Source organism: Mus musculus, chromosome 7, assembly GCF_000001635.26.
Source record: "Mus musculus strain C57BL/6J chromosome 7, GRCm38.p6 C57BL/6J".
Classification (NCBI taxonomy): domain Eukaryota; kingdom Metazoa; phylum Chordata; class Mammalia; order Rodentia; family Muridae; genus Mus; species Mus musculus.
In genome coordinates this window covers 12,702,124-12,728,929 of record NC_000073.6, presented here as the reverse complement: position 1 = coordinate 12,728,929, position 26,806 = coordinate 12,702,124, and the positions used below count along the sequence as shown (strand labels likewise).

Here is a 26,806-nt window from a genome sequence, read left to right as displayed (position 1 = left end):
CTTTCTCTAACTCCTTCACTTGGATCCCATGCTCAGTCCAATGGTTGGGCTGCTAGCACCTGCCTCTGTATTTGTCAGGCTTTGGCAGAGCCTCTCAGGAGACAGCCATATCAGGCTCCTGTCAGCAAGCACTTTCTGGTATCCACAATAGTGTCCAGGTTTGGTGACTGTATATAGGATGGATCCTCAGGTGGGGCAGTCTCTGGATGGCCTTTCCTTCAGTCTCTGCTTCACACTTTGTCTCTGTTTCTCTTCCCATGGGTATTTTGTTCCCCCTTCTAAGAATGATCGAAGTATCAATACTTTGGTCTTCCTTCTTCTTGAGCTTCATCTGGTTTGTGAATTGTGTCTTGGGTATTCCGAGCTTCTGGACTAATATCCACTTATCAGTGATTGCATACCATATGTGTTCTTTTGTGATTGTGTTACCTCACTCAGGATGATATTTTCTAGTTCTATCCATTTGCCTAAGAATTTAATGAATTCATTGTTTTTATTAGCTGAGGAGTACTCCATTGTGTAAATGTACCACATTTTCTGTATCCATTCCTCTGTTGAGAGACATCTGGGTTCTTTCTAGCTTCTAGCTATTATAAATAAGGCTTCTATGAACATAGAGGAGCATGTGTCGTCATTACATGTTGGTCTATTTTCATTTTTTCTACATATAGCCAGTCAGACCAGCACCATTTAATGAAAGTCCTTTCTTTTTTCTTTTTTTTCCCCATTTTTATTAGGTATTTAGCTCATTTACATTTCCAATGCTATACCAAAAGTCCCCCATACCCACCCACCCCCACTCCCCTACCCACCCACTCCCCCTTTTTGGCCCTGGCATTCTCCTGTACTGGGGCATATAAAGTTTGCGTGTCCAATGGGCCTCTCTTTCCAGTGATGGCCGACTAGGCCATCTTTTGATACATATGCAGCTAGAGTCAAGAGCTCTGGGGTACTGGTTAGTTCATAATGTTGTTCCACCTATAGGGTTGCAGATCCCTTTAGCTCCTTGGGTACTTTCTCTAGCTTCTCCATTAGGAGCCCTGTGATCCATTCATTAGCTGACTGTGAACATCCACTTCTGTGTTTGCTAGGCCCCGGCATAGTCTCACAAGAGACAGCTACATCTGGGTCCTTTCGATAAAATCTTGCTAGTGTATGCAATGGTGTCAGTGTTTGGATGCTGATTATGGGGTGGATCCCTGGATATGGCAATCTCTACATGGTCCATCCTTTAGTCTCAGCTCCAAACTTTGTCTCTGTAACTCCTTCCATGGGTGTTTTGTTCCCACTTCTAAGGAGGGGCGTAGTGTCCACACTTCAGTCTTCATTTTTCTTGAGTTTCATGTGTTTAGCAAATTGTATCTTATATCTTGGGTATCCTAGGTTTTGGGCTAATATCCACTTATCAGTGAGTACGTATTGTGTGAGTTCCTTTGTGAATATGTTACCTCACTCAGGATGATGCCCTCCAGGTCCATCCATTTGGCTAGGAATTTCATAAATTCATTCTTTTTAAGAGCTGAGTAGTACTCCATTGTGTAGATGTACCACATTTTCTGTATCCATTCCTCTGTTGAGGGGTATCTGGGTTCTTTCCAGCTTCTGGCTATTATAAATAAGGCTGCTATGAACATAGTGGAGCATGTGTCCTTCTTACCAGTTGGGGCATCTTCTGGATATATGCCCAGGAGAGGTATTGCGGGATCCTCCGGTAGTACTATATCCAATTTTCTGAGGAACCGCCAGACTGATTTCCAGAGTGGTTGTACAAGCCTGCAATCCCACCAACAATGGAGGAGTGTTCCTCTTTCTCCACATCCTCACCAGCATCTGCTGTCACCTGAATTTTTGATCTTAGCCATTCTGACTGGTGTGAGGTGGAATCTCAGGGTTGTTTTGATTTGCATTTCCCTGGTGATTAAGGATGTTGAACATTTTTTCAGGTGCTTCTCTGCCATTTGGTATTCCTCAGGTGAGAATTTTTTGTTCAGTTCTGAGCCCCATTTTTTAATGGGGTTATTTGATTTTCTGAAGTCCACCTTCTTGAGTTCTTTATATATGTTGGATATTAGTCCCATATCTGATTTAGGATAGGTAAGGATCCTTTCCCAATCTGTTGGTGGTCTTTTTGTCTTATTGACGGTGTCTTTTGCCTTGCAGAAACTTTGGAGTTTCATTAGGTCCCATTTGTCAATTCCCGATCTTACAGCACAAGCCATTGCTGTTCTGTTCAGGAATTTTTCCCCTGTGCCCATATCTTCAAGGCTTTCCCCCACTTTCTCCTCTATAAGTTTCAGTGTCTCTGGTTTTATGTGAAGTTCCTTGATCCACTTAGATTTGACCTTAGTACAAGGAGATAGGTATGGATCGATTCGCATTCTTCTACATGATAACAACCAGTTTTGCCAGCACCAATTGTTGAAAATGCTGTCTTTCTTCCACTGGATGGTTTTAGCTCCCTTGTCGAAGATCAAGTGACCATAGGTGTGTGGGTTCATTTCTGGGTCTTCAATTCTATTCCATTGGTCTACATGTCTGTCTCTATACTAGTACCATGCAGTTTTTATCACAATTGCTCTGTAGTAAAGCTTTAGGTCAGGCATGGTGATTCCACCAGAGGTTCTTTTATCCTTGAGAAGACTTTTTGCTATCCTAGGTTTTTTGTTATTCCAGATGAATTTGCAAATTTCTCCTTCTAATTCATTGAAGAATTGAGTTGGAATTTTGATAGGGATTGCATTGAATCTGTAGAATGCTTTTGGCAAGATAGCCATTTTTACAATGTTGATCCTGCCAATCCATGAGCATGGGAGATCTTTCCATCTTCTGAGATCTTCTTTAATTTCTTTCTTCAAAGCCTTGAAGTTCTTATCATACAGATCTTTCACTTTCTTAGTTAGAGTCACGCCAAGGTATTTTATATTATTTGTGACTATTGAGAAGGGTGTTGTTTCCCTAATTTCTTTTTCAGCCTGTTTATTTTTGTGTAGAGAAAGGCCATTGACTTGTTTGAGTTAATTTTATATCCAGCTACTTCACCGAAGCTGTTTATCAGGTTTAGGAGTTCTCTGGTGGAATTTTTAGGGTCACTTATGTATACTATCATATCATCTGCAAAAAGTGATATTTTGACTTCATCTTTTCCAATTTGTATACCCTTGATCTCCTTTTGTTGTCAAATTGCTCTGGCTAATACTTCAAGTACTATGTTGAAAAGGTAGGGAGAAAGTGGGCAGCCTTGTCTAGTCCCTGATTTTAGTGTGATTGCTTCCAGCTTCTCTCCATTTACTTTGATGTTGGCTACTGGTTTGCTGTATATTGCTTTTATCATGTTTAGGTATGGGCCTTGAATTCCTGATCTTTCCAAGACTTTTATCATGAATGGGTGATGGATCTTGTCGAATGCTTTTTCTATATCTAAGGAGATGATCATGTGGTTTTTGTCTTTGAGTTTGTTTATATAATGGATTACATTGATGGATTTTCATATATTAAACCATCCCTGCATCCCTGGAATAAAACCTACTTGGTCAGGATGGATGATTGCTTTAATGTGTTCTTGGATTCGGTTAGCGAGAATTTTATTGAGGATTTTTGCATCGATATTCATAAGAGAGATTGGTCTGAAGTTCTCTATCTGTGTTGGATCTTTCTGTGGTTTAGGTATCAGAGTAATAGTGGCTTCATAAAATGAGTTGCATAGAGTACCTTCTATTTCTATTTTGTGAAATAGTTTGTGCAGAACTGGAATTAGATCTTCTTTGAAGGTCTGATAGAACTCTGCACTAAACCCGTCTGGTCCTGGGCTTTTTTTGGCTGGGAGACTATTAATAACTGCTTCTATTTCTTTAGGGGATATGGGACTGTTTAGATGGTCAACTTGATCCTGACTCAACTTTGGTACCTGGTATCTGTCCAGAAATTTGTCCATTTCGTCCAGGTTTTCCAGTTTTGTTGAGTATAGCCTTTTGTAGAAGGATCTGATGGTGTTTTGGATTTCTTCAGGATCTGTTGTTATGTCTCCCTTTTCATTTCTGAGGATTTTGTCCCTGTGCCCTCTAATGAGTCTAGCTAAGGGTGTATCTATCTTGTTGATTTTCTCAAAGAACCAACTCCTCGTTTGGTTAATTCTTTGAATAGTTCTTCTTGTTTCCACTTGGTTGATTTCACCCCTGAGTTTGATTATTTCCTGCTGTCTACTCCTCTTGGGTGAATTTGCTTCCTTTTTTTTCTAGAGCTTTTAGATATGTTGTCAAGCTGCTAGTATGTGCTCTCTCCCGTTTCTTCTTGGAGGCACTCAGAGCTATGAGTTTCCCTCTTAGAAATGCTTTCATTGTGCCCCATAGGTTTGGGTACGTTGTGGCTTCATTTTCATTAAACTCTAAAAAGTCTTTAATTTCTTTCTTTATTCCTTCCTTGACCAAGTTATCATTGAGAAGAGTGTTGTTCAGTTTCCATGTGAATGTTGGCTTTCCATTATTTATGTTGTTATTGAAGATCAACCTTAGGCCATGGTGGTCTGATGGGATACATGGGACAATTTCAATATTTTTGTATCTGTTGAGGCCTGTTTTGTGACCAATTATATGGTCAATTTTGGAGAAGGTCCCGTGAGGTGCTGAGAAGAAGGTATATCCTTTTGTTTTAGGATAAAATGTTCTGTAGATATCTGTCAGGTCCATTTGTTTCATAACTTCTGTTAGTTTCACTGTGTCCCTGTTTAGTTTCTATTTCCACGATTTGTCCATTGATGAAAGTGGTGTGTTGAAGTCTCCCACTATTATTGTGTGAGGTGCAATGTGTACTTTGAGCTTTACTAAAGTGTCTTTAATGAATGTGGCTGCCCTTGCATTTGGAGCGTAGATATTCAGAATTGTGAGTTCCTCTTGGAGGATTTTACCTTTGATGTGTATGAAGTGTCCCTCCTCGTCTTTTTTGATAACTTTGGTTTGGAAGTCGATTTTATCCGGTATTAGAATGGCTACTCCAGCTTGTTTCTTCAGACCATTTGCTTGGAAAATTGTTTTCCAGCTTTTCACTCTGAGGTAGTATCTGTCTTTTTCCCTGAGATGGGTTTCCTGTAAGCAGCAGAATGTTGGGTCCTGTTTGTGTAGCCAGTCTGTTAGTCTATGTCTTTTTATTGGGGAATTGAATCCATTGATATTAAGAGATATTAAGGAAAAGTAATTGTTGCTTTCTTTTATTTTTGTTGTTAGAGTTGGCATTCTGTTCTTGTGGCTGTCTTCTTTTTGGTTTGTTGAGGGATTACTTTCTTGCTTGTTCTAGGGCGTGATTTCCATCCTTGTATTGCTTCTTTTCTGTTATTATCCTTTGAAGGGCTGGATTTGTGGAAAGATAATGTGTGAGTTTGGTTTTGTCGTGGAATACTTTGGTTTCTCCGTCTATGGTAATTGAGAGTTTGGCCGGGTATAGTAGCCTGGGCTGGCATTTGTGTTCTCTTACTGTCTGTATAACATCTGTCCAGGATCTTCTGGCTTTCATAGTCTCTGGTGAAAAGTCTGGTGTAATTCTGATAGGCCTTCCTTTATATGTTACTTGACCTTTCTCCCTTACTGCTTTTAATATTCTATCTTTATTTAGTGCATTTGTTGTTCTGATTATTATGTGTCGGGAGGAATTTCTTTTCTGGTCCAGTCTATTTGGAGTTCTGTAGGCTTCTTGTATGATCATGGGCATCTCTTTCTTTATGTTTGGGAAGTTTTCTTCTATAATTTTGTTGAAGATATTAGCTGGCCCTTTAAATTGAAAATATTCGTTCTCATCAAGTCCTATTATCCGTAGGTTTGGTCTTCTCATTGTGTCCTGGATTTCTTGGATGTTTTGAGTTAGGATCTTTTTGCATTTTGCATTTTCTTTGACTTTTGTGTCGATGTTCTCTATGGAATCTTCTGCAACTGAGATTTTCTCTTCCATTTCTTGCATTCTGTTGCTGATGCTCGCATCTATGGTTCCAGATCTCTTTCCTAGGGTTTCTATCTCCAGCGTTGCCTCGCTTTGGGTTTTCTTTATTGTGTCTACTTCCCTTTTTAGTTCTAGTATGGTTTTGTTCATTTCCATCACCTGTTTGGATGTGTTTTTCTGTTTTTCTTTAAGGACTTCTACCTGTTTGGTTGTGTTTTCCTGCTTTTCTTTAAGGGCCTGTAACTCTTTAGCAGTGCTCTCCTGTAATTCTTTAAGTGACTTATGAAAGTCCTTCTTGATGTCCTCTATCATCATCATGAGAAATGTTTTTAAATCTGGGTCTAGATTTTCGGTTGTGTTGGGGTGCCCAGGACTAGGTGGGGTGGGAGTGCTGCGTTCTGATGATGGTGAGTGGTCTTGATTTCTGTTAGTAGGATTCTTACATTTGCCTTTCGCCATCTGGTAATCTCTGAAGCTAGCTGTTATAGTTGTCTCTGGTAAGAGCTTGTTCTTCAGGTGACTCTGTTAGCCTCTATAAGCAGACCTGAAAGGCTAGCTCTCTCCTTAGTTTCAGTGGGCAGAGTATTCTCTGCAGGCAAGCTCTCTTCTTGCAGGGAAGGTACCCAGATATCTGGTGTTTGAACCTGCCTCCTGGTAAAAGTTGTGTTCCACTCACTAGAGGTCTTAGGATCTCCTGGGGAATCTTTTTTTTTTTTTAAAGATTTATTTATTTATTATATGTAAGTACACTGTAGCTGTCTTCAGATACGCCAGAAGAGGGAGTCAGATCTCGTTACGGATGGTTGTGAGCCACCATGTGGTTGCTGGGATTTGAACTCTGGACCTTCGGAAGAGCAGTCGGGTACTCTAACCCACTGAGCCATCTCACCAGCCCCTCCTGGGGAACCTTGTGTGGGCCCTTGCAGGTGTCGGGCGACTCCACTGGCAAGGTACCCCGGTGCTCGAGTGGGGTGGAAGGGACTTGTGCCCCAGGTCAGGCCCGGGTAGTCTGCTTCCCTATTTACCGCAGTCTCAGGTTCTGCGTGATTGGATTGGGGCAGACACTGTGTTCCACTCACCAGAAGTCTTAGGATCCCATGGGGAATCCTGTGTGGGCCCTTGCGGGTGTTGGGCGACACCGCTGGCAAGGTATCCCGGTGCTCGGGTGGGGCGGAAGGGCTCTTTTTTCTATTGTTTATTTTTGGTGTCTTTGTCAAATATCAAGTGACCTTAAGTGTGTGGTTTTATTTCTGGGTTTTCAATTCTATTCCACTGATCAACGTGTCTGTCCCTGTACCAATACCATGCAGTTTTTATCTCTGTTGCTCTGTAGTAAAGCTAGAGGTCAGGGATGGTGATTCCATCAGCCATATACAATAGAAAAAAAAAAGCATCTTCAAAAAATGGTACTGGTATAACCGGCTGTTGATATGTAGAAAAATGAAAATAGATTGACATTTGTCATCTTGCACAAAGTTCAAGTCCAAGTGGATCAAGGACCTAAACATAAACCAAATACACTGAATCCAATTGAAGAAAAAGTGAGAAAGAGCCTTGAACTCATTGGCACAGGGGAAAAATTACAGAAATAAATAGAACTCCAATGGCTCATGCTTTAATATCAAGAATTGATAAATGGGACCTCATGAAACTGGAAAGCTTCTGTAAGGCAAAAGACATACCCAATAGGGCATTTCTTTCTTGAGGTTATGGAAGTTTTCTTCCATAATTTTGTTGAAGATGTTTGCTGTCCCTTTGAGCTCTCTTCTATACCTATTATCCTTAGGTTTGGTCTTTTCATTGTGTCCTGGATTTTCTGGATGTTTTGGGTTAGTAGCTTTTTGCATTTTGCATTTTCTTTGACTGCTGTGTCAATGTTTCCTATATCTTCTGCACCTGAAATTCTCTCTTCTATCTCATGTATTCTGTTTGTGATGGTTACATCTATCACTCTTGATTTCTTTCCTAGGTTTTCTATCTCCATGGTTGTCTCCTTTTGTGATTTCTTTATTGTTTCTATTTCCATTTTAAGATCCTGGATGGTTTTGTTCAATTCCTTTACCTGTTTGGTTGTATTTTCCTGTATTTCTTTAAGGGATTTCTGTGTTTCCTCTTTAAGGTGTTTTACTTGTTCATCTGTGTTCTCCTGTATTTCTTTTTTCTTTTTTTCCTTTTTTTGAGACAGGGTTCCTCTGTCTATCCCTGGCTGTCCTGGAACTTAATCTGTAGACCAGGCTCATCTCAAACTCAGAGATCTGCCTGCGTCTTCCTCCCAAGTACTGGGATTAAAGGTATGTGCCACTTCTGCCTTGCATCTCCTGTATTTCTTTAAGGGAGTTATTTATGTCCTTCTTAAAGTCCTCTATCATCATCATGATGTGGGATTTTAGACCAGAATCTTACTTTCCAGGTGTGTTGATGTACCCAGGGCTTGCTGTGGTGGGAGAACTGGATTCTGATGATGCCCAAGTAGCCTTGGTTTCTGTTGCTTATGTTCTTGCCCTTACCTCTCTGTTTATCTCTGGTCTTTCTGTCTTTGACTGGAGTCTGTTTCTCCTGTGAGCCTGTGAGCCTAGGTGTGTCAGCACTTCTAGGTTCCAGCTGTCTCTGGGTGTGATTGGGGTGGGAGGGGCTGAAGCACAGTGTTGCTCCTGGGCACAGATTTGGACCAGAAGGATCTTGTCCCTGGCTGAGTGGAGGTTCCTTTGTCCTCTGGGCTCTGGGCAGGTCCCAGTTAGGCCAGATATTGGGGTTGTAGTGGTGGACTCACCTGTGAGCCTGAGTGTGTCAGAATTCCTGGGGATCAAGCTGTCTTTGGGTATGATTGGGGTGTGTAAGGCTGTAGCACAGGGTCCAATCCTCCGTGGCCGCATCTTTTGGAGGCCTTAGGCTTGGGCAAGAAAAGACAAGTGGATTGCCACTTTCATGACTCTTACAGTGGTTTCCTTTACCTAAGGAGCTGTCTTTGTAGCTTACATAGGAAAAAAAATTATCAGTAAGCTGGTTTAGGTATAGGAACTTGAGCTGACATTTGAGTCTAGGCAATTGAAGTCATGCCACTAGTTTCCTTCTGCCCCATTGATGTTCCCTAAAACGTAGCCATCACTGTCTTTCCCATAAGGGTGCCTATATCTCACAATCATCTCTTCAGTTATAGTTTTAACAGGTGACTTGAGGATAATTAATTTATCCATTTAAGCATAGCAATTCAGTGGCTTTTTATCTTAGAATGGTTTTTACAGGTGACCTGAGAACATTTTCATCTTCCTGCAAAGAGACATCTCCTTTAAGCCAGTTGGTCACTTCATCCCACGATCCTTACCCCGAGGCAAGCTCTAATCTACTTTCTGTCTCTGTGGATCTGCTGTTTCTGGTCATTTCATATGAATGAACTCACACCTGGACTGACTTCTTTCACTGAGCCTACTTTTAATGTTTATCCATGTTGTAGTATGTGCCAACATTTTACTCATCAGCAATTATTGTTAAGCGATACAGCTCTGAGGGGAATGTTGTCCTGGCAGTCCAGAGTCAAGGCATACCACAAAGTCACAGTGCATGACAAACTGCACATAGGAGATTTACCAGGAGGGAAGAACCTAGGAGGGTGGTTGCCTCTGCTCAGGTGAGAACAGATTCCTGAGCAGAACACATGTTTTATATAGTGTTTCTCAGAGACAGAGCCTTGCAGGGTAGCTTTACAGGGTGGGGATTGCTGGGTTTTCAAGTCCAGAGCTGGGAGTGAACTCACAATTGGTAGGATTTCAAGTCCTGGGTTTGGGCTTTTCACTCTGAGGGGTAGGGGATGGGTCCATCTGTTAGGGCAGTACGAGTGTCCAAGCAACTCATGTTCCTCAAGGGTTTACAATTATATTCCTTTGTCCCAGAGGTTTTGAAAATGCCATATATAAGGGTTGAGAGACTCAATACGTCTCACTGGGACAGAGCTTCAGAGATCTGATCCCTTCACAAATCTCCCAGCCACTTTCCATGGGGTTTATAAAAATGCCACCACTATGAATCCATTAAAGAGTAGGTCAGAGTCCTCTGGATACCAAGTTCCCAACATGTGAACCTTCTGGCAACATCTCAGATTCAAACCAAAATAGTCATTGCAAGGGCTGCATGTGATTCAGTTTGCAAGGCACTAGCCTATCTCCTATAAACCCTGAGTCTGATCTTTGGTGCTCCTGTAGTGCAGAAGTCTGGAAGTGGAGACATGAGGGTCAATGTACACTACTCTCTTCAGCTATATAGTGAAATGGAGGCCAACCTGGTCTAGTTGAGATATTCCCAATCTCTCTCCCTCTCTCCCTCTCCCTCTCCCCCTCTCTCCCTCTCCCTCCTCCTCTCCCCCATTCATGTTTTGTATGGAGGTTTTGGTTTAAATCCATTTGTTTTTGACTAAGGTCTATACATTTGAGTAAATTCCAGTCTCTTTGAATATCTCACATTCAAAGTTTTCCTTCTTCCTTGGGGGCTTTCTCCTTTCCTCTGAAACTGAGACCATGTAATTCTCAGAATTGTATAGACACTCAAGGGTAGATTCTCACTAAAGCATTTCTGAAGTGTCTGTAAGCTATGCAACTTTTTTTTTGAGACAGAATCTTACCTTAAAGGCTCATCTAGTTTAGAACTCACTATATAGATCAAGCTGGCCTTGGAATTGCAGCAATATTCTCTTGCCGCAGGTGCTGCGTTACAGGCGTAGTTAATATATATCTATATATCTATATATCTATATCTATATATCTATACATCTATATATATCTATATATCTATATATCTATATATCTATATCTATATCTATATCTATATCTATATCTATATCTATATCTATATCATCTATCTCTATCTCTATCTCTATCTATCTATATATATCTATATATATCTGAATGTATGAGTGAATTGTGTGTATTTGTGTGTGTGTTCACATGTGTGTATGTGTCCATGTGCTGATGGCTTCCTTTATCACTCTCCACATATCCCTTGAGTCAAGATATCTTCCTGAATATAAGACCTATGTTTTCTTGGCTATGCTGGAAGATAGAAAGCTCCACCCAGCCTCCTGTGTGCATCCCTCTTAGAGCTGAGGTTATTGTCATGAAAGGGATGTCCAACTAATTCTATGAGTACTAGGATCTGAGCTCCTATCCTTATGATTTTGCAGCAAGTGCTTTTGGTCATCATGATATTTTTATAAACACTCAATTTTATGCATATTTAAATGAGTAGAACTTCATTTTTTCTCCTCTGTACATGATGATGTGCCCAAAAACAACTTTGTTTTTGTTTTTTTGTATGTGTGTGTGTGTGTGTGTGAGTGTGTGTGTTCATGCAGCATCCCTCTGTGTAGCTCAAGCTGCCCCTGAACTCTTGATCCTCTTTCCTCAGATTTCTGAGTGCTATGCACTATGATACCCAGAACAGAAACATGATATATAGTACATTTTAAAAGATGTTCTTGCTTTCCAACTTGTATGGCTGCAAGATAAATTTCAGTTAAATTTGAATTTCAGGGACTGGAGAAATGGCTCAGGGTGAAGAGCACTGCCTACGTCTATAGAGGATCTAAGTTCAATTCACAACACCTACATGGTGGATCATATTCATATGTAACCCCATTTCCAGCAATATGACTCCCTCTTCTGTCCTCTAAGGGCAATAGACACACATGTGGTGCATAGTCATACATACAGGCAAAACACTCATCCATGAATAATAATAAAAATTTGAGTTTCAGAGAAACAATGAGTTGTTTTTACATTGAGTTTGTCCCAATGTTTCTTTTAAAATATAGTTTGTTTTTAATTAGTAATGTGTATTTCATGGGACAAACATATACATAGAAATGATCATTGTTTATATGCAGTCCAAACATAACTGAATATCTTCTATGTTATTTTATAGTCTGGCAAGACACGATGCAATGAAATATTGTCAGCCTTATCTTTCCACATGAAGCAACCAGATGCTAGGACCTTTATGTTAGTTCACCATCACCTTTATACATCTTGTAGTGGCAGAAGAAGGGTTTTGCACTCACACCCACATTCTATGCCTTTCAAAACAAAACAAAACAAAACAAAACAAAACAAACAAATAAAAAAACATAACAAAACCCCACAGATACAGAACCCATTTGTCATTATGTCCAAGAACTTTCTGTTTTGAGAACATACTACTATCTTTTCCTTGACAGGCTGACAAATCAGACTCATATTTCTCCCAAACCTGGAAAAATCATGCAATGGTGATCTGGTAAAAGCTCATAATTTAATGGCTCATAGCAGGGGCAGCAAGATGACTTCTTGGGTAAAGGTACTTACTTCCAAGCTGGACGGCTTGAGTTTGAGTCTTTGGAACCCACCTGGTGGAAGAAAACCAGCCTCCAAAATGCGTCTTCCATACACATGCATCATCATAGACAGACAGGCAGAGAGAAAAACATATCACTTGTGTGCAAAGCAGAGAGTCAAACCAAGCCAATCTGAGATGCAGGAAGAAAATATGAGGGGGCAGGGCAGATGGATGCTGAGAGGAGGATGAATAAAGTTAGGGTTCTGGGCTTCCTTGTAGAAGCCAGAGCAGTTTGGGATGATGAGTGAGTGAGGGCCACAGCAGCTTGGTAGAACCAGTACCATTCCAAAAGCATAATGCTTAAGTCCTTTCATAAAAATCTTTATATTTTATATTATATACATTTATGTGCATGGATATATGAGTCTGTGAGTCTATACAATAGGTGAGGGAGGAAGCCAGGAGCAGGTGTCAGATTTCCTGGAGCTAGAGTTACAGGCAGTTGTGAGCCACCTGATATGTGTGTTAGGAATTGAACTTGGGTCTTCTCCAAGAAGAACAAGGTCTTGAACTGCTAAGCTATCTCTCCAGCCCCATCCTTCTGACATTCAAACCAGACCATTAGCTTGCTCCTGAGTCCTAGATCTTATCTACTCTCATATTGCCTGGCTCTTCCTTGACAGGTCAGTTACTCATCTTCACTACCCAGCCTGAGTGACAAGATCCAGTTTCCATCCTTCATTCGGACCCTGACTAGTGACCTCACATCCTCCCATGCAGTTACCCAGCTGATAATTCACTTCCAGTGGTCCTGGGTGATCATTCTTGCCCATGATGATGACTTTGGGCAGCAGGCCAGCTCTCTGGCCAGTCAGGTGCTAACCCCAGCTGGGGTTTGCATTGAATTCTACCTCTATGTCCCTTCCCATCAGTCCTTGGGGAAGATTGAAGAGACTGTCCGGAAGATGCAGAAATGTACAGCCAGAGTTGTTCTGGTTTTTCTAAGCAATTATAATTTCCAGCTCATCTTGTATGGCTTGCTAGCTGTCCCTGTCTCAGGACAGGTGTGGGTCAGCAAAGACACTCTGCACATGGCACTTGCCCTGACCATACCAGGCATTTCCCAGGTGTTGCAAGGCACATTTGGCCTTCTGTATCACAGCAGCAGGGCTATTGGCTTCCCTGAGTTCCTTGCTCACCTGCGCCCCAGCCAGACCCCAGAAGACATGTTTATAAAGAAGTTCTGGGAGTTCACCTTTGATTGTATGTGGCCCTACCAGAACATCACAGTGACAGAGGGTGTCCAGTTCTGCACAGGGAATGAGAGTCTGAAAAACAAGCCACATCCATTTCCAGAAGTGAGTAAAATTGATGCTGCTTACACAGCTGTCTACAGCATTGCTCATGCCCTACATGATATGATATCCTATGAGCACCAGGATGGGAAAGGTACAAACTCCCAGGACTTCCAGCCCTGGCAGGTGAGAGAGACATGTGTGGAGTGGATGATTCAGGGATGGTCAGAGAGCAGGACATTGGTTCTGACAAAGGTATTAGAGGTGTAGCAGACTGTTTCCTTCATCAAGGATTTGTTATCCTTGAACTGAGAGGCAACTTAGCATTGAACTAGAAGTCTATACTGTGTGTGTGACCTCAGGTGTGTCCAGCCCCTGTGGGATTGGTTGACTAAGCAAATCAGGATGCCTCATAAAATTAATATTTTAGGCAACAGCAAATACACCTCAATTTGGAGCGTTCCTTAACAGTACATAATTTTGAGTATGGGCATGCTGCAAATCAGAATTCCAAATCTATATAAAATATTGTTTATATATTTTTCATTAACTGGGTATGTGGTACATGTGTGTAGGCGTGCTGGCTTATGTGGTGTGGGATGTGTACACATGTCTACATACATGTAGGAAGGTCTGAGGATGATGTGAGAAATTAGCCTTCACTCTTCTACCTTATTCTTTGGGGCATGATCTCTCACTCAGACCCCAAACTTGTTATGATGGCTTGTCATGGTAGACAACTTACTTTGGGTATCTCCTGTCTTCACCCTTTGAGATTGTAATTACCGAGGGACTGTCACAACCCTTACAGAGGGACTGCCACAACCCCCTAACATTTAGGAGGGTATTTATAGTCCTATCCACAATGTTGTATGGCCAGTGCATTAATCACTGAGCTGACTCCCATGTCCTTATCTCATTTTCTATTTATTAGTATTATTTGATAATTTCATATATTTATATAATGCTATTTGTTCATATTGGCCCCAGCTCATCTCTCTGTGAAATGTATGTAAGTATGTATGTATTTATATATGTATGTATGTATGTATGTATGTATGTATGTATGTATGTATGTATGCATCTGTCTGCCTGTCTATCTGTATCTTCTGCAGAATACTCAGGGTAGACACATTTAGGTTGGTGGCCTAGAAGAAGTTTGTTTTTATTACCTCCATTCAGGTAATGTGAGTTTCTACTCTATGCCTGGTGAAGATGTATAGTTTTCAACCAGGTGGACAGTGATAGTTGTTGGCATTTTGGCTGAGAGTAATTGAATAGAAATTACATGGGGCCTGGCTTAGTGCCCCATGCCTGTCATCCTAGAACATATACCTGAGGCAAGAAAATTGGGTTCATGCCCAACTTGGGCTACATAGCCAGATGTGGTCACAAAATGAACATATATGAGTGTGGTGATTACTGTGTATGTAATCTATAAAGATGAATGAGTGAGGAGTAAGTCAATGGTCAAAGAAGGCCTGGGAAGTTCTCTCTGCTAGGAATTATCCGAGTTCCAACCAGGATGAGAAATCTCACCATGAGAAGTGGTAGACTACAGATGTCAGAGGCAGCATGTGTCAATACCCTAGAATTGAGACAAATAAGAAGAGCCCTATAGGTAAGACCAAAGGAATGTGGCAGACTGGTCAGAATGATTGGAAGGCTTAGGTGGGTTGGGCCCAGTTTGTGGAAGCCTTGCTAGGGTTTGGAGTCTAAAGAGTATGATAGGAAGTTTAAGACAGTAGTGTACAGCCAAATAAGACCCCAGAGCAAGCATAACATTGTGATGTATTGGGTTTAATTTTAAGGTTGGTGAGATGGCTCAGTGGGTAGAGGCAGTTGGCCTCAAGCATAATTCCTGTGTCCCACATAGCAGCAAGAGAGACTATTCCTGAGAGTTGTTCTCTAAAACCCCCAATGTGTGTGAGATACACACACACATGCACACACACACACACACACACACACACACACACACACACACACACACAGTAATATACATATAGTAACTCAATAACACACACAGACACATAAACAATGTATTAATTTAAAATTGTCTGGATTAATTATGAAATAATTATCAGTCATTACTTCAGGAAAGCTAGAACATTTTTGTGAATCTCTGAAAACATCATAGGTCTTTGTGTTCCCTATTTCTAATGGGGCCAGTTTTTGGTTGAAGTGGCTCTGTAGCACCACAGAGGTCCTTTGAACAAGACCCTGGACAATTCCTGGACAGTCTTCAGTATTTCCTTTTTTCCCCCCTCAGCTGCTTCATGTCCTCAGAAAGGTGCACTTCAAGACTCCCGATGGAAGTGAGATTATGTTTGATGCCAATGGAGATTTGGTGACAAAATTTGACATTTTTCAAGGGCAGAAGACCCCCGATGGTGTATTTCACTTGGTCTGTGTTGGCTTGATAGACCCTCAAGCCTCTTCAGGGAACAAAATGATGGTCCAGTTGAAGGAGGATCTCCAAGTGAGTTCCCTGAATGCAAAGATAACTCTTGTCTTAGTGTGTTAAAGCTTGGGGAAATTCTATGTCCAAGGTTAATCATGTCTACTTGTGCATAAAGTAAACGTGGCTCTTGACTGGGCCAGTGAATTTTAACTGACTATGATTTTTAACTTATAAGAGACCTTTATCTGAATAATACACACTCACCAGTAAAAAAATATATATATATCAGAGCTGGGGTTGGAGAGATGTCTCAGTGGATAAAAGTGTTTGCTATGCAAGCACAAGGTCTAGACTTTAGATCTCCAGAACACTTGTACAGGTAACTGGGCAGTGTGGCCCACCTGTGATTTCATTTCTGGAAGGTGGAGTAAATGAGATGCTTAAAGCAAGTTAACTAGTAAGCCTAGCCATGTTTTAAAACCTATCCCTGGGTTTTACTTTGAGCTTCAGTGTGCATAGTGGAAAAGCAATGGAACATGATTCCCAACATTGTCCTTGGGCCTCCACATGTACTCATACATACATGCACATGATCCCAAATGGATGTAAAAGCACACATACACATATTAGCATCATAACCCTTGGGTAAAATGGTGGGGAAGAACATACTAGATTCCCAATTTAGAATCTGCACTTGGTCGTGATTTGAGAGTATTACTTTTGTCTGCGTTCCATGCCTGCTCTGTGAAGAGGAAGATAGTGACTCACTAAGCCAACACCTTCCCATGTGCCACCTAGGAAGTAGACTCAGCAGACACTCTCAGGTTACTTGCTGTGATACATTTCCCCATCCATAACAAATACCCGAGAAACAATATAAAGTGAGGAAATGCTTTTATTGACTCATGATGTGTGAGGTCCAAGGCCACATGGATCCATTGCTTTGGGTGTTTGTGGTTGAAGCAGTATGTCTTGGCAGTAGGCATGTGTGTTAGAAGAGGTCTGCCAATTCATGGGTCCAGTGAGTGGGAGGTGGGTTATAGATAAATAGTTAAACATGTTACGTCTTACCAGTGCAAGTCCCCCAAGACTCACTTCTTCCAGTTAGGACCTATATCCTATTTCCACTCTCTACAACAGTTCATCAAATTATGAATTCACTGAGGAATCAATCCACTCATTAGGTAAGATGCATCAAGATCCAGTGATTCTTTGAAATCCACCATCTGGCAACCTTCGTTTCAATACTCAAAACTTTGGGAAACATTGGATGTTCAAGTGCCAATGTTTACTAAGAAAATGATCATCTGTTTTGAGATAGGCATGTCTGTGTGTGCAATGTGGTGCATAGAAATGCCTCAGCTTCCTGTCCTGTCAGTAGACAAAGAGCTCTGTTCTCTGTAACTTTGTCTATCTTAGATCTGGTGGCATCTTCAGTTTCCTTAAGGTTTCTTCAGGAGGATGAGGTTCCCATTATTGGATTTGTCAAGCATAAAAGACACTTGGTAAATGTTCAGAGGATTCTTTTGAAGTACTTTTTTAATGGTCATGATTTGAGGAGTATTTTTTACTCCTTTCTGTTGTGGCAGAGATCTCAGGATTCTACACTCCCATCTTGATAATCCTTGCAAGGAGATGGAGGTGTGCTAAGAAACACTAAATCAGGTTTTGCAGGTCTCCCATATATTAGAGGACCACTCAGTGTACTGTGAAAGTGTGTGTGTGTGTGTGTGTGTGTGTGTGTGTGTGTGTGTGTGTGAAGGGAGTGGGTACCTACAAATTTTCTCTTTCTGAAGCTTTAGTATTAGAGTTTAAGCAAAAACAACAGGACAGTCAAACTATAAATCTCAGCAGATTCACAAAGGAAGGAAATGGGAAGGAGGAAGAAATATAGCCATGTCTTCTGAGTTAGGCATGGAGGCCAGCAAGCAGCCACAAGGCTGCAGGGAGCATCAGAGAAAGAAAATGTTGAAGTATCAAATGAAGCATGCCCAGGTTGTATCCAAAGAAAGAAAAAAAAGAATAAAGAAAGACCCAATGGTGGTTTTCTGAGTAACTGGGACAAGTAGGCTGACTTGACAGAAGGGCATGGCAGTGCTTCTGTAATGTTTGAAAATATTACAACTGTTTTCTTTCATTTTGCATGAAAAGTGGGTACTTTGTTTCCATGTATATTTGTGTACTATGTGTGCACCTTGTGTCTGTAGAAGTCAGAAGAGGGAATTGGATCCTTTGGAATTTGTGTTACAGTCTGAGGTGCTTTGTGGTTGCTGGGAATTGATGCCTGCTTCTCTGGAGCAGCAGCATTTACTCCTGACAGCTGAACCCTTACCTTCAATTATTGACGTAGGAGCCATAGAGAGACTGGAAAGACAGTATGTCACACTGTTCAGCTAAGTTTTTGAAGCATATAGCCAAGGAAACTTGTATTTAGTTCTTTCTCTAATACATGCAATGATGCCTCTATAGTCTGGCATCACTTTGGACAGAAATGTTTTCTGAAAGGCCTTTCATCTAGTGAGTTGAGAGAAAACTGTTCTGTTCTGCCTCCTCAGGGTGAGGCCAAACACCTGTATCCCTGGAGAGTCACAATGACACTATGCTCCTTGTTACTAGGTGCCCACCTCTGTCTGCAGTGAAAGCTGCCTTCCAGGGTTCAGCCAAGTGCCCAGACTGGGAGCCCCCCACTGCTGTTTTGATTGCAGCCCATGCCCTGAGGGACAGTTTGCAGACCAAAGAGGTAAGGGCATATGGACCTGGAATCTGAGGGATCCACAGGGTCCCTGTGAGCCTCCTGTATTTCTCTGTTGTCTTAGTTACTTAGTTTTTACTGCTGTTAAGAGACACCATGACCAAGGCAGCTTCTAAAAGAAAAGGATTGAATTGGGGGCTTACTTAGAGTTTCAGAGTCCATGAGCATGACAGGAAACATGATGGCAGCCAGGCAGCAATGACACTAGAGCAGTAGATGAGAACTTACTTTCTAATCGAGAGGCAGCTGGCAGGTAGTGATGTGGAGAGTGAGTATCATGGGGGATTTTTGAACTCTCAAAGACCACAGTCAGAAACACACCTCCTCTAAGAAGGCTGTACTTCCTAATCCATCTCCTATAGTCTACTGACTAGGAACTAAACATTCAAATATATGATCCATCATGACAATTCTCATCTACTGAGATGAAACACACCACACCTATATACTGAGATGTTACACAATCTCCACTTTCCTGTGGACTTTTGGTAGGAATACCATTGATAATGCTGCTCTTATAATTGTTTTTAGGTAAGTGTTTTATTGAGACAGACAAGTGCATGTACCATAATTGCGCAGCCTAATGAATTGTACACTAGCAAACACGGCATATGCTTTGGATCCTGAAAAATGGCATCACAGGGTAGTAGTGGTACAGGTCTTGAATCCAAGCACTGGGAGTCAGAGGCTACCTGATCTTTATAAGTGAGTTTGAAAGTAGCCTGGTCTACAGAGTAAATCCCAGAATAGCTAAGGCTAAACAGAAAAATGAAAAAAAAAACCCAAAATAAAAAGAAACATGACATAAGTTATTTCTTTATTTTTAAATTTATTTTTTAAATTAGGTATTTTCTTCATTTACATTTCAAATGCTATCCCCAAATTCCCCCACATGCTCACCCACCCACTCCCCTACCCACCCATTCCTACTTCTTGGCCCTGGCGTTCCCCTGTACTGAGGCATATAAAGTTTGCACTACCAATGGGCCTCTCTTTCCACTAATGGCCGACTAGGCCATCTTCTGATTTATATGCAGTTAGAGACACAAGCTCGGGGTGGGGGTGGGGTATTGGTTAGTTCATAATGTTGTTCCACCTATAGGATTGCAGATCCCTTCAGCTCCTTGGGTACTTTCTCTAGCTCCTCCATTGTGGGCCCTGTGATCCATCCAATAGCTGACTGTGAGCATCCACTTCTGTGTTTGCCAGGCCCCAGCATAGTCTCACAAGAGACAGCCATATCTGGGTCCTTTCAGCAAAATCTTGATAGTGTATGCAATGGTGTAAGCATTTGGAAGCTGATTATGGGAAGGATCCCCAGATATGGCAGTCTCTAGATGGTACATCCTTTCGTCTCAGCTCCAAACTTTTTCTCTGTAACTCCTTCCATGGGTGTTTGTTCCCAATTCTAAGAAGGAGCAAAGTGTCCACTCTTGGTCTTCGTTCTTCTTGAGTTTCATGCGTTTAGCAAATTGTATCTTATATCTTGGTTATTCTAAGTTTCTGGGCTAATATCCACTTATCAGTGAGTACACATTGTGCGAGTTCTTTTGTGATTGGGTTACCTCACTCAGGATGATGACCTCCAGGTCCATCCATTTGCCTAGGAATTTCATAAATTCTTTTTAATAGTTGAGTAGTACACCATTGTGTAAATGAACCATATTTTCTGTATCCATTCCTCTGTTGAGAAGCATCTGGGTTCTTTCCAGCTTCTGGATATTATAAATAAGGCTGCTATGAACATAGTGGAGCATGTGTCCTTCTTATCGGTTGGAACATCTTCTGGATATATGCCCAGGAGAGGTATTGCGGGATCCTCTGGTAGTACCATGTCCAATTTTCTGAGGAACTGCCAGACTGATTTCCAGAGTGGATGAACAAGCTTGCAATCCCACCAACAATGGAGGAGTGTTCCCCTTTCTCCACATCCTCGCCAACATCTGCTGTCACCTGAATTTTTGATCTTAGCCATTCTGACTGGTGTGAGATGGAATCTCAGGGTTGTTTTGATTTGCATTTCTCTGATGATTAAGGATGCTGAACATTTTTTCAGGTGCTTCTCAGCCATTCGGTATTCCTCAGGTTAGAATTCTTTGTTTAGCTCTGAGCCCCAATTTTAATGGGGTTATTTGATTTTTTGGAGTCCACCTTCATGAGTTCTTTATATATATTGGATATTAGTCCCCTGTCTGATTTAGGATAGGTAAAGATCCTTTCCCAATCTGTTGGTGGCCTTTTTGTCTTATTGATGGTGTCTTTTGCCTTACAGAAGCTTTGCAGTTTCATGAGGTCCCATTTGTCAATTCTCGATCTTACAGCACAAGCCATTGCTGTTCTATTCAGGAATTTTCCCCCTGTGCCCATATCTTCAAGGCTTTTTCCCACTTTCTCCTCTATATGTTTCAGTGTCTCTGGTTTTATGTGGAGTTCCTTGATCCACTTAGATTTGACCTTAGTACAAGGAGATAGGAATGGATCGATTTTTATTCTTCTACATGATAACCACCAGTTTTGCCAGCACCATTTTTTGAAAATGCTGTCTTTCTTCCACTCAATGTTTTTAGCTCCCTTGTCGAAGATCAAGTGACCATAGGTGTGTGGGTTCATTTCTGGGTCTTCAATTCTATTCCATTGGTCTACTTGTCTGTCACTATACCAGTACCATGCAGTTTTGATCACAATTGCTCTGTAGTAAAGCTTTAGGTCAGGCATGGTGATTCCACCAGAGGTATTTTTATCCTTGAGAAGAGTTTTTGCTATCCTAGGTTTTTTGTTATTCCAGATGAATTTGCAGATTGCTCTTTCTAATTCGTTGAAGAATTGAGTTGGAATTTTGATGGGTATTGCATTGAATCTGTAGATTGCTTTTGGCAAGACAGCCATTTTTACAATGTTTATCCTGCCAATCCATGAGCATGGGAGATCTTTCCATCTTCTGAGATCTTTAATTTCTTTCTTCAGAGCCTTGAAGTTCTTATCATACAGATCTTTCACTTCCGTAGTTAGAGTCAGGCCAAGAAATTTTATGTTATTTGTGACTATTGAGAAGGGTGTTTTTTCCCTAATTTCTTTCTCAGCCTGTTTATCCTTTGTGTACAGAAAGGCCATTTACTTGTTTGAGTTAATTTTATATCCAGCTACTTCACCGAAGCTGTTTATCAGGTTTAGGAGTTCTCTGGTGGAATTTTTAGGGTCACTTATATATACTATCATATCATCTGCAAAAAGTGATATTTTGACTTCATCTTTTGTAATTTGTATCCCCTTGATCTCCTTTTGTTGTCGAATTGTTCTGGCTAGGACTTCAAGTACTATGTTGAAGAGGTAGGGAGAAAGTGGTCAGCCTTGTCTAGTCCCTGATTTTAGTAGGATTGCTTCAAGCTTCTCACCATTTACTTTGATGTTGGCTACTGGTTTGCTGTAGATTGCTTTTATCATGTTTAGGTATGGGCCTTGAATTCCTGATCTTTCCAAGACTTTTATCACGAATGGGTGTTGGATTTTATTAAATGCTTTTTTCAAATCTAACGAGATGATCATGTGGTTTTTGTCCTTGAGTTTGTTTATATAATGGATTACATTGATGGATTTTTATATATTAAACCATCCCTGCATCCCTGGAATAAAACCTACTTGGTCACGATGGATGATTGCTTTAATGTGTTCTTGGGTTTGGTTAGAGAGAATTATTTTTTAATTAGGTATTTTCCACATTTACATTTTCAATGCTATCCCAAAGGTCCCCCATACCCACCCCCCCAATCCCCTACCCACCCACTCCCCCTTTTTGGCCCTGGCGTTCCCCTGTACTGGGGCATATAAAGTTTGCAAGTCCAATGGGCCTCTCTTTGCAGTGATGGCCGACTAGGCCATCTTTCGATACATATGCAGCTAAAGACAAGAGCTCCCAGGTACTGGTTAGTTCATATTGTTGTTCCACTTATAGGGTTGCAGTTCCCTTTAGTTCATTGGGTGATTTCTCTAGTTCCTCCATTGGGGGCCCTGTGGTCCATTCAATAGCTGACTGTGAGCATCCACTTCTGCGTTTGCTAGGCCCTGGCATAGTCTCACAAGAGACAGCTATATGTGGGTCCTTTCAGCAAAATCTTGCTAGTGTATGCAATGGTGTCAGCGTTTGGAAGCTGATCATGAGATGGATCTCTGGATATGGCAATCACTAGATGGTCCATCCTTTCGTCATACTTCCAAACTTTGTCTCTGTAACTCCTTCCATGGGTGTTTTGTTTCCTATTCTAAGAAGGGGCAAAGTGTCCACACTTTGGTCTTCGTTCTCTTGAGTTTAATGTTTTTAGCAAATTATATCTTATATCTTGGGTATCCCAAGTTTCTGGGCTAATATCCACTTATCAGTGAGTACACATTGTGCAAGTTCCTTTGTGATTGGGTTACTTCACTCAGGATGATCCACACCAGGTCCTTCCATTTGCCTAGGAATTTCATAAATTCATTTTTTTAATAGCTGAGTAGTATTCCATTGTGTAAATGTACCACATTTTCTGTATCCATTCCTCTCTTGAGGCGCATCTGGGTTCTTTCCAGCTTCTGGCTATTATAAACAAGGCTTCTATGAACATAGTGGAGCATGTGTTCTTCTTACCGGTTGGGACATCTTCTGGATATATGCCCAGGAGATGTATTGCGGGATCCTCTGGTAGTACTATGTCCAATTTTCTGAGGAACCTCCAGACTGATTTCCAGAGTGGTTGTACAAGCTTGCAATCCCACCAACAATGGAGGAGTGTTCCCCTTTCTCCACATCCTCGCCAACATCTGCTGTCACCTGAATTTTTGATCTTAGCCATTCTGACTGGTGTGAGATGGAATCTCAGGGTTGTTTTGATTTGCATTTCTCTGATGATTAAGGATGCTGAACATTTTTTTTCAGTTGCTTCTCAGCCATTCGGTATTCCTCAGGTTAGAATTCTTTGTTTAGCTCTGAGCCCCAATTTTAATGGGGTTATTTGATTTTTTGGAGTCCACCTTCATGAGTTCTTTATATATATTGGATATTTCTTACACGCGTTCTCACGACCGGCCAGGAAGAACACAACAAACCAGAATCTTCTGCAGCAAAACTTTATTGCTTACATCTTCAGGAGCAAGCGTGCAAACCTCAAAACCCCAAAACGAAAGCGAAAGCCCGTCCCTCTTAAGGAGAGTTATCCTTCGCCTAGGACGTATCACTCCCTGATTGGCTGCAGCCCATGGCCGAGTTGTAGTCACGGGGAAGGCAGAGCACATGGGGTGGAGAACACATGCGCAGATTATTTGTTTACCACTTAGAACACAGCTGTCAGCGCCATCTTGTAACGGCGAATGTGGGGGCGGCTTCCCACAGATATTAGTCCCCTGTCTGATTTAGGATAGGTAAAGATCCTTTCCCAATCTGTTGGTGGCCTTTTTGTCTTATTGATGGTGTCTTTTGCCTTACAGAAGCTTTGCAGTTTCATGAGGTCCCATTTGTCAATTCTCGATCTTACAGCACAAGCCATTGCTGTTCTATTCAGGAATTTTCCCCCTGTGCCCATATCTTCAAGGCTTTTCCCCACTTTCTCCTCTATAAGTTTCAGTGTCTCTGGTTTTATGTGGAGTTCCTTGATCCACTTAGATTTGACCTTAGTACACGGAGATAGAAATGGAACAATTCGCATTCTTCTACATGATAACCGCCAGTTGTGCCAGCACCATTTGTTGAAAATGCTGTCTTTTTTCCACTGGATGGTTTTAGCTCCCTTGTCAAAGATCAGGGGAACATAGGTGTGTGGGTTCATCTCTGGGTCTTCAATTCTGTTCCATTGGTCTACTTGTCTGTCTCTATACCAGTACCATGCAGTTTTGATCACAATTGCTCTGTAGTACAGTTTTAGGTCTGGCATGGTGATTCCACCAGAGGTTCTTTTATCCTTGAGAAGAGTTTTTGCTATCCTCGGTTTTTTTGTTATTCCAGATGAATCTGCCCATTGCCCTTTCTAATTCGTTGAAGAATTTAGTTGGAATTTTAATGGGGATTGCATTGAATCTGTAGATGGCTTTTGGCATGATAGCCATTTTTACAATGTTGATCCTGCCAATCCATGAGCATGGGAGATCTTTCCATCTTCTGAGATCTTCTTTAATTTCTTTCTTTAGGGACTTGAAGTTCTTATCATACAGATCTTTCACTTCCTTAGTTAGAGTCAGGCCAAGGTATTTTATATTATTTGTGACTATTGAGAAGGGTGTTGTTTCCCTAATTTCTTTCTCAGCCTGTTTATCTTTTGTATACAGAAAGGCCATTGACTTGTGTGAGTTAATTTTATATCCAGCTACTTCATTGAAGCTGTTTTTCAGGCTTAGGAGTTCTCTGGTGGAATTTTTAGGGTCACTTATATATACTATCATATCATCTGCAAAAAATGATATTTTGACTTTTTCCTTTCCAATTTGTATCCCCTTGATCTCCTTTTGTTGTCGAATTGCTCTGGCTAGGACTTCAAGTACAATGTTGAATAGGTAGGGCGAGAGTGGACAGCCTTGTCTAATCCCTGATTTTAGTGGGATTGCTTCCAGCTTCTCACCATTTACTTTGATGTTGGCTATTGGTTTGCTGTAGATTGCTTTTATCATGTTTAGGTATGGGCCTTGAATTCCTGATCTTTCCAAGACTTTTATCATGAATGGGTGTTGGATTTTGTCAAATGCATCTAACGAGATGATCATGTGGTTTTTGTCTTTGAGTTTGTTTATATACTGGATTACATTGATGGATTTTTGTATATTAAACCATCCCTGCATCCCTGGGATGAAGCCTACTTGGTCAGGATGGATGATTGTTTTGATGTGTTCTTGGATTCGGTTAGCAAGAACTTTATTGAGGATTTTTGCATCGATATTCATAAGAGAAATTGGTCTGAAGTTCTCTATCTTTGTTGGGTCTTTTTGTGGTTTAGGTATCAGAGTAATTGTGGCTTCATAGAATGAGTTAGGTAGAGTACCTTACGTTTCTATTTTGTGGAATAGTTTGTGAAGAACTGGAATTAGGTCTTCTTTGAAGGTCTGATAGAACTCTGCACTAAACCCATCTGGTCCTGGCCTTTTTTGGCTGGGAGACTATTAATAACTGCTTCTATTTCTTTAGGGGATATGGGACTGTTTAGATGGTCAACTTGATCCTGACGCAACTTTGGTACCTGGTATCTGTCCAGAAATTTGTTCATTTCGTCCAGGTTTTCCAGTTTTGTTGAGTATAGCCTTTGTAGAAGGATCTGATGGTGTTTTGGATTTCTTCAGGATCTGTTGTTATGTCTCCCTTTTCATTTCTGATTTTGTTAATTAGGATTTTGTCCCTGTGCCCTCTAGTGAGTCTAGCTAAGGGTTTATCTATCTTGTTGATTTTCTCAAAGAACCAACTCCTCGTTTGGTTAATTCTTTGAATAGTTCTTCTTGTTTCCACTTGGTTGATTTTACCCCTGAGTTTGATTATTTCCTGCCTTCTACTCCTCTTGGGTGAATTTGCTTCCTTTTCTTCTAGACCTTTTAGGTGTGTTGTCAAGCTGCTAATGTGTGCTCTCTCTAGTTTCTTTTTGGAGGCACTCAGAGCTATGAATTTTCCTCTTAGGAATGCTTTCATTGTGTCCCATAAGTTTGGGTATGTTGTGGCTTCATTTTCATTAAACTCTAAAAAGTCCTTAATTTCTTTCTTTATTCCTTCCTTGACCAAGGTATCATTGAGAAGAGTGTTGTTCAGTTTCCACGTGAATGTTGGCTTTCTATTATTTATTTTGTTATTGAAGATCAGCCTTAGTCCATCGTGATCTGATAGGATGCATGGGACAATTTCAATACTTTTGTATATGTTGAGGCTTGTTTTGTGACCAATTATGTGGTCAATTTTAGAGAACGTACCATGAGGTGCTGAGAAGAAGGTATATCCTTTTGTTTTAGGATAAAATGTTTTGTAGATATTTGTTAAGACCATTTGTTTCATCACTTCTGTTAGTTTCACTGTGTCCCTGTTTAGTTTCTGTTTCCATGATCTGTCCATTGGTATAAGTGGTGTATTTAAGTCTCCCACTATTATTGTGTGAGGTGCAATGTGTGCTTTGAGCTTTACTAAAGTTTCTTTAATGA

General features: G+C 41.0%; 1 protein-coding gene across 2 annotated transcripts in view; it reads left to right on the top strand.

Moving 5' to 3' along the window:
• The window catches only part of Vmn2r56 (vomeronasal 2, receptor 56), a 39,461-nt gene that overhangs the window by 4,391 nt on the left and 8,264 nt on the right, over window positions 1-26,806 (top strand). The window contains exons 2-5 of one of the 2 annotated variants that reach the window (NM_001104648.1): window positions 12,906-13,703; window positions 15,790-15,980; window positions 17,880-17,916; window positions 18,538-18,661. In NM_001104648.1, coding sequence (NP_001098118.1) covers window positions 12,906-13,703; window positions 15,790-15,980; window positions 17,880-17,916; window positions 18,538-18,661 — 1,150 coding nt within the window. Of the gene's footprint in view, window positions 1-12,905; window positions 13,704-15,789; window positions 16,000-17,879; window positions 17,917-18,537; window positions 18,662-26,806 lie in introns of both variants that reach the window. The other variant, XM_011250669.1, reaches the window with a different exon arrangement.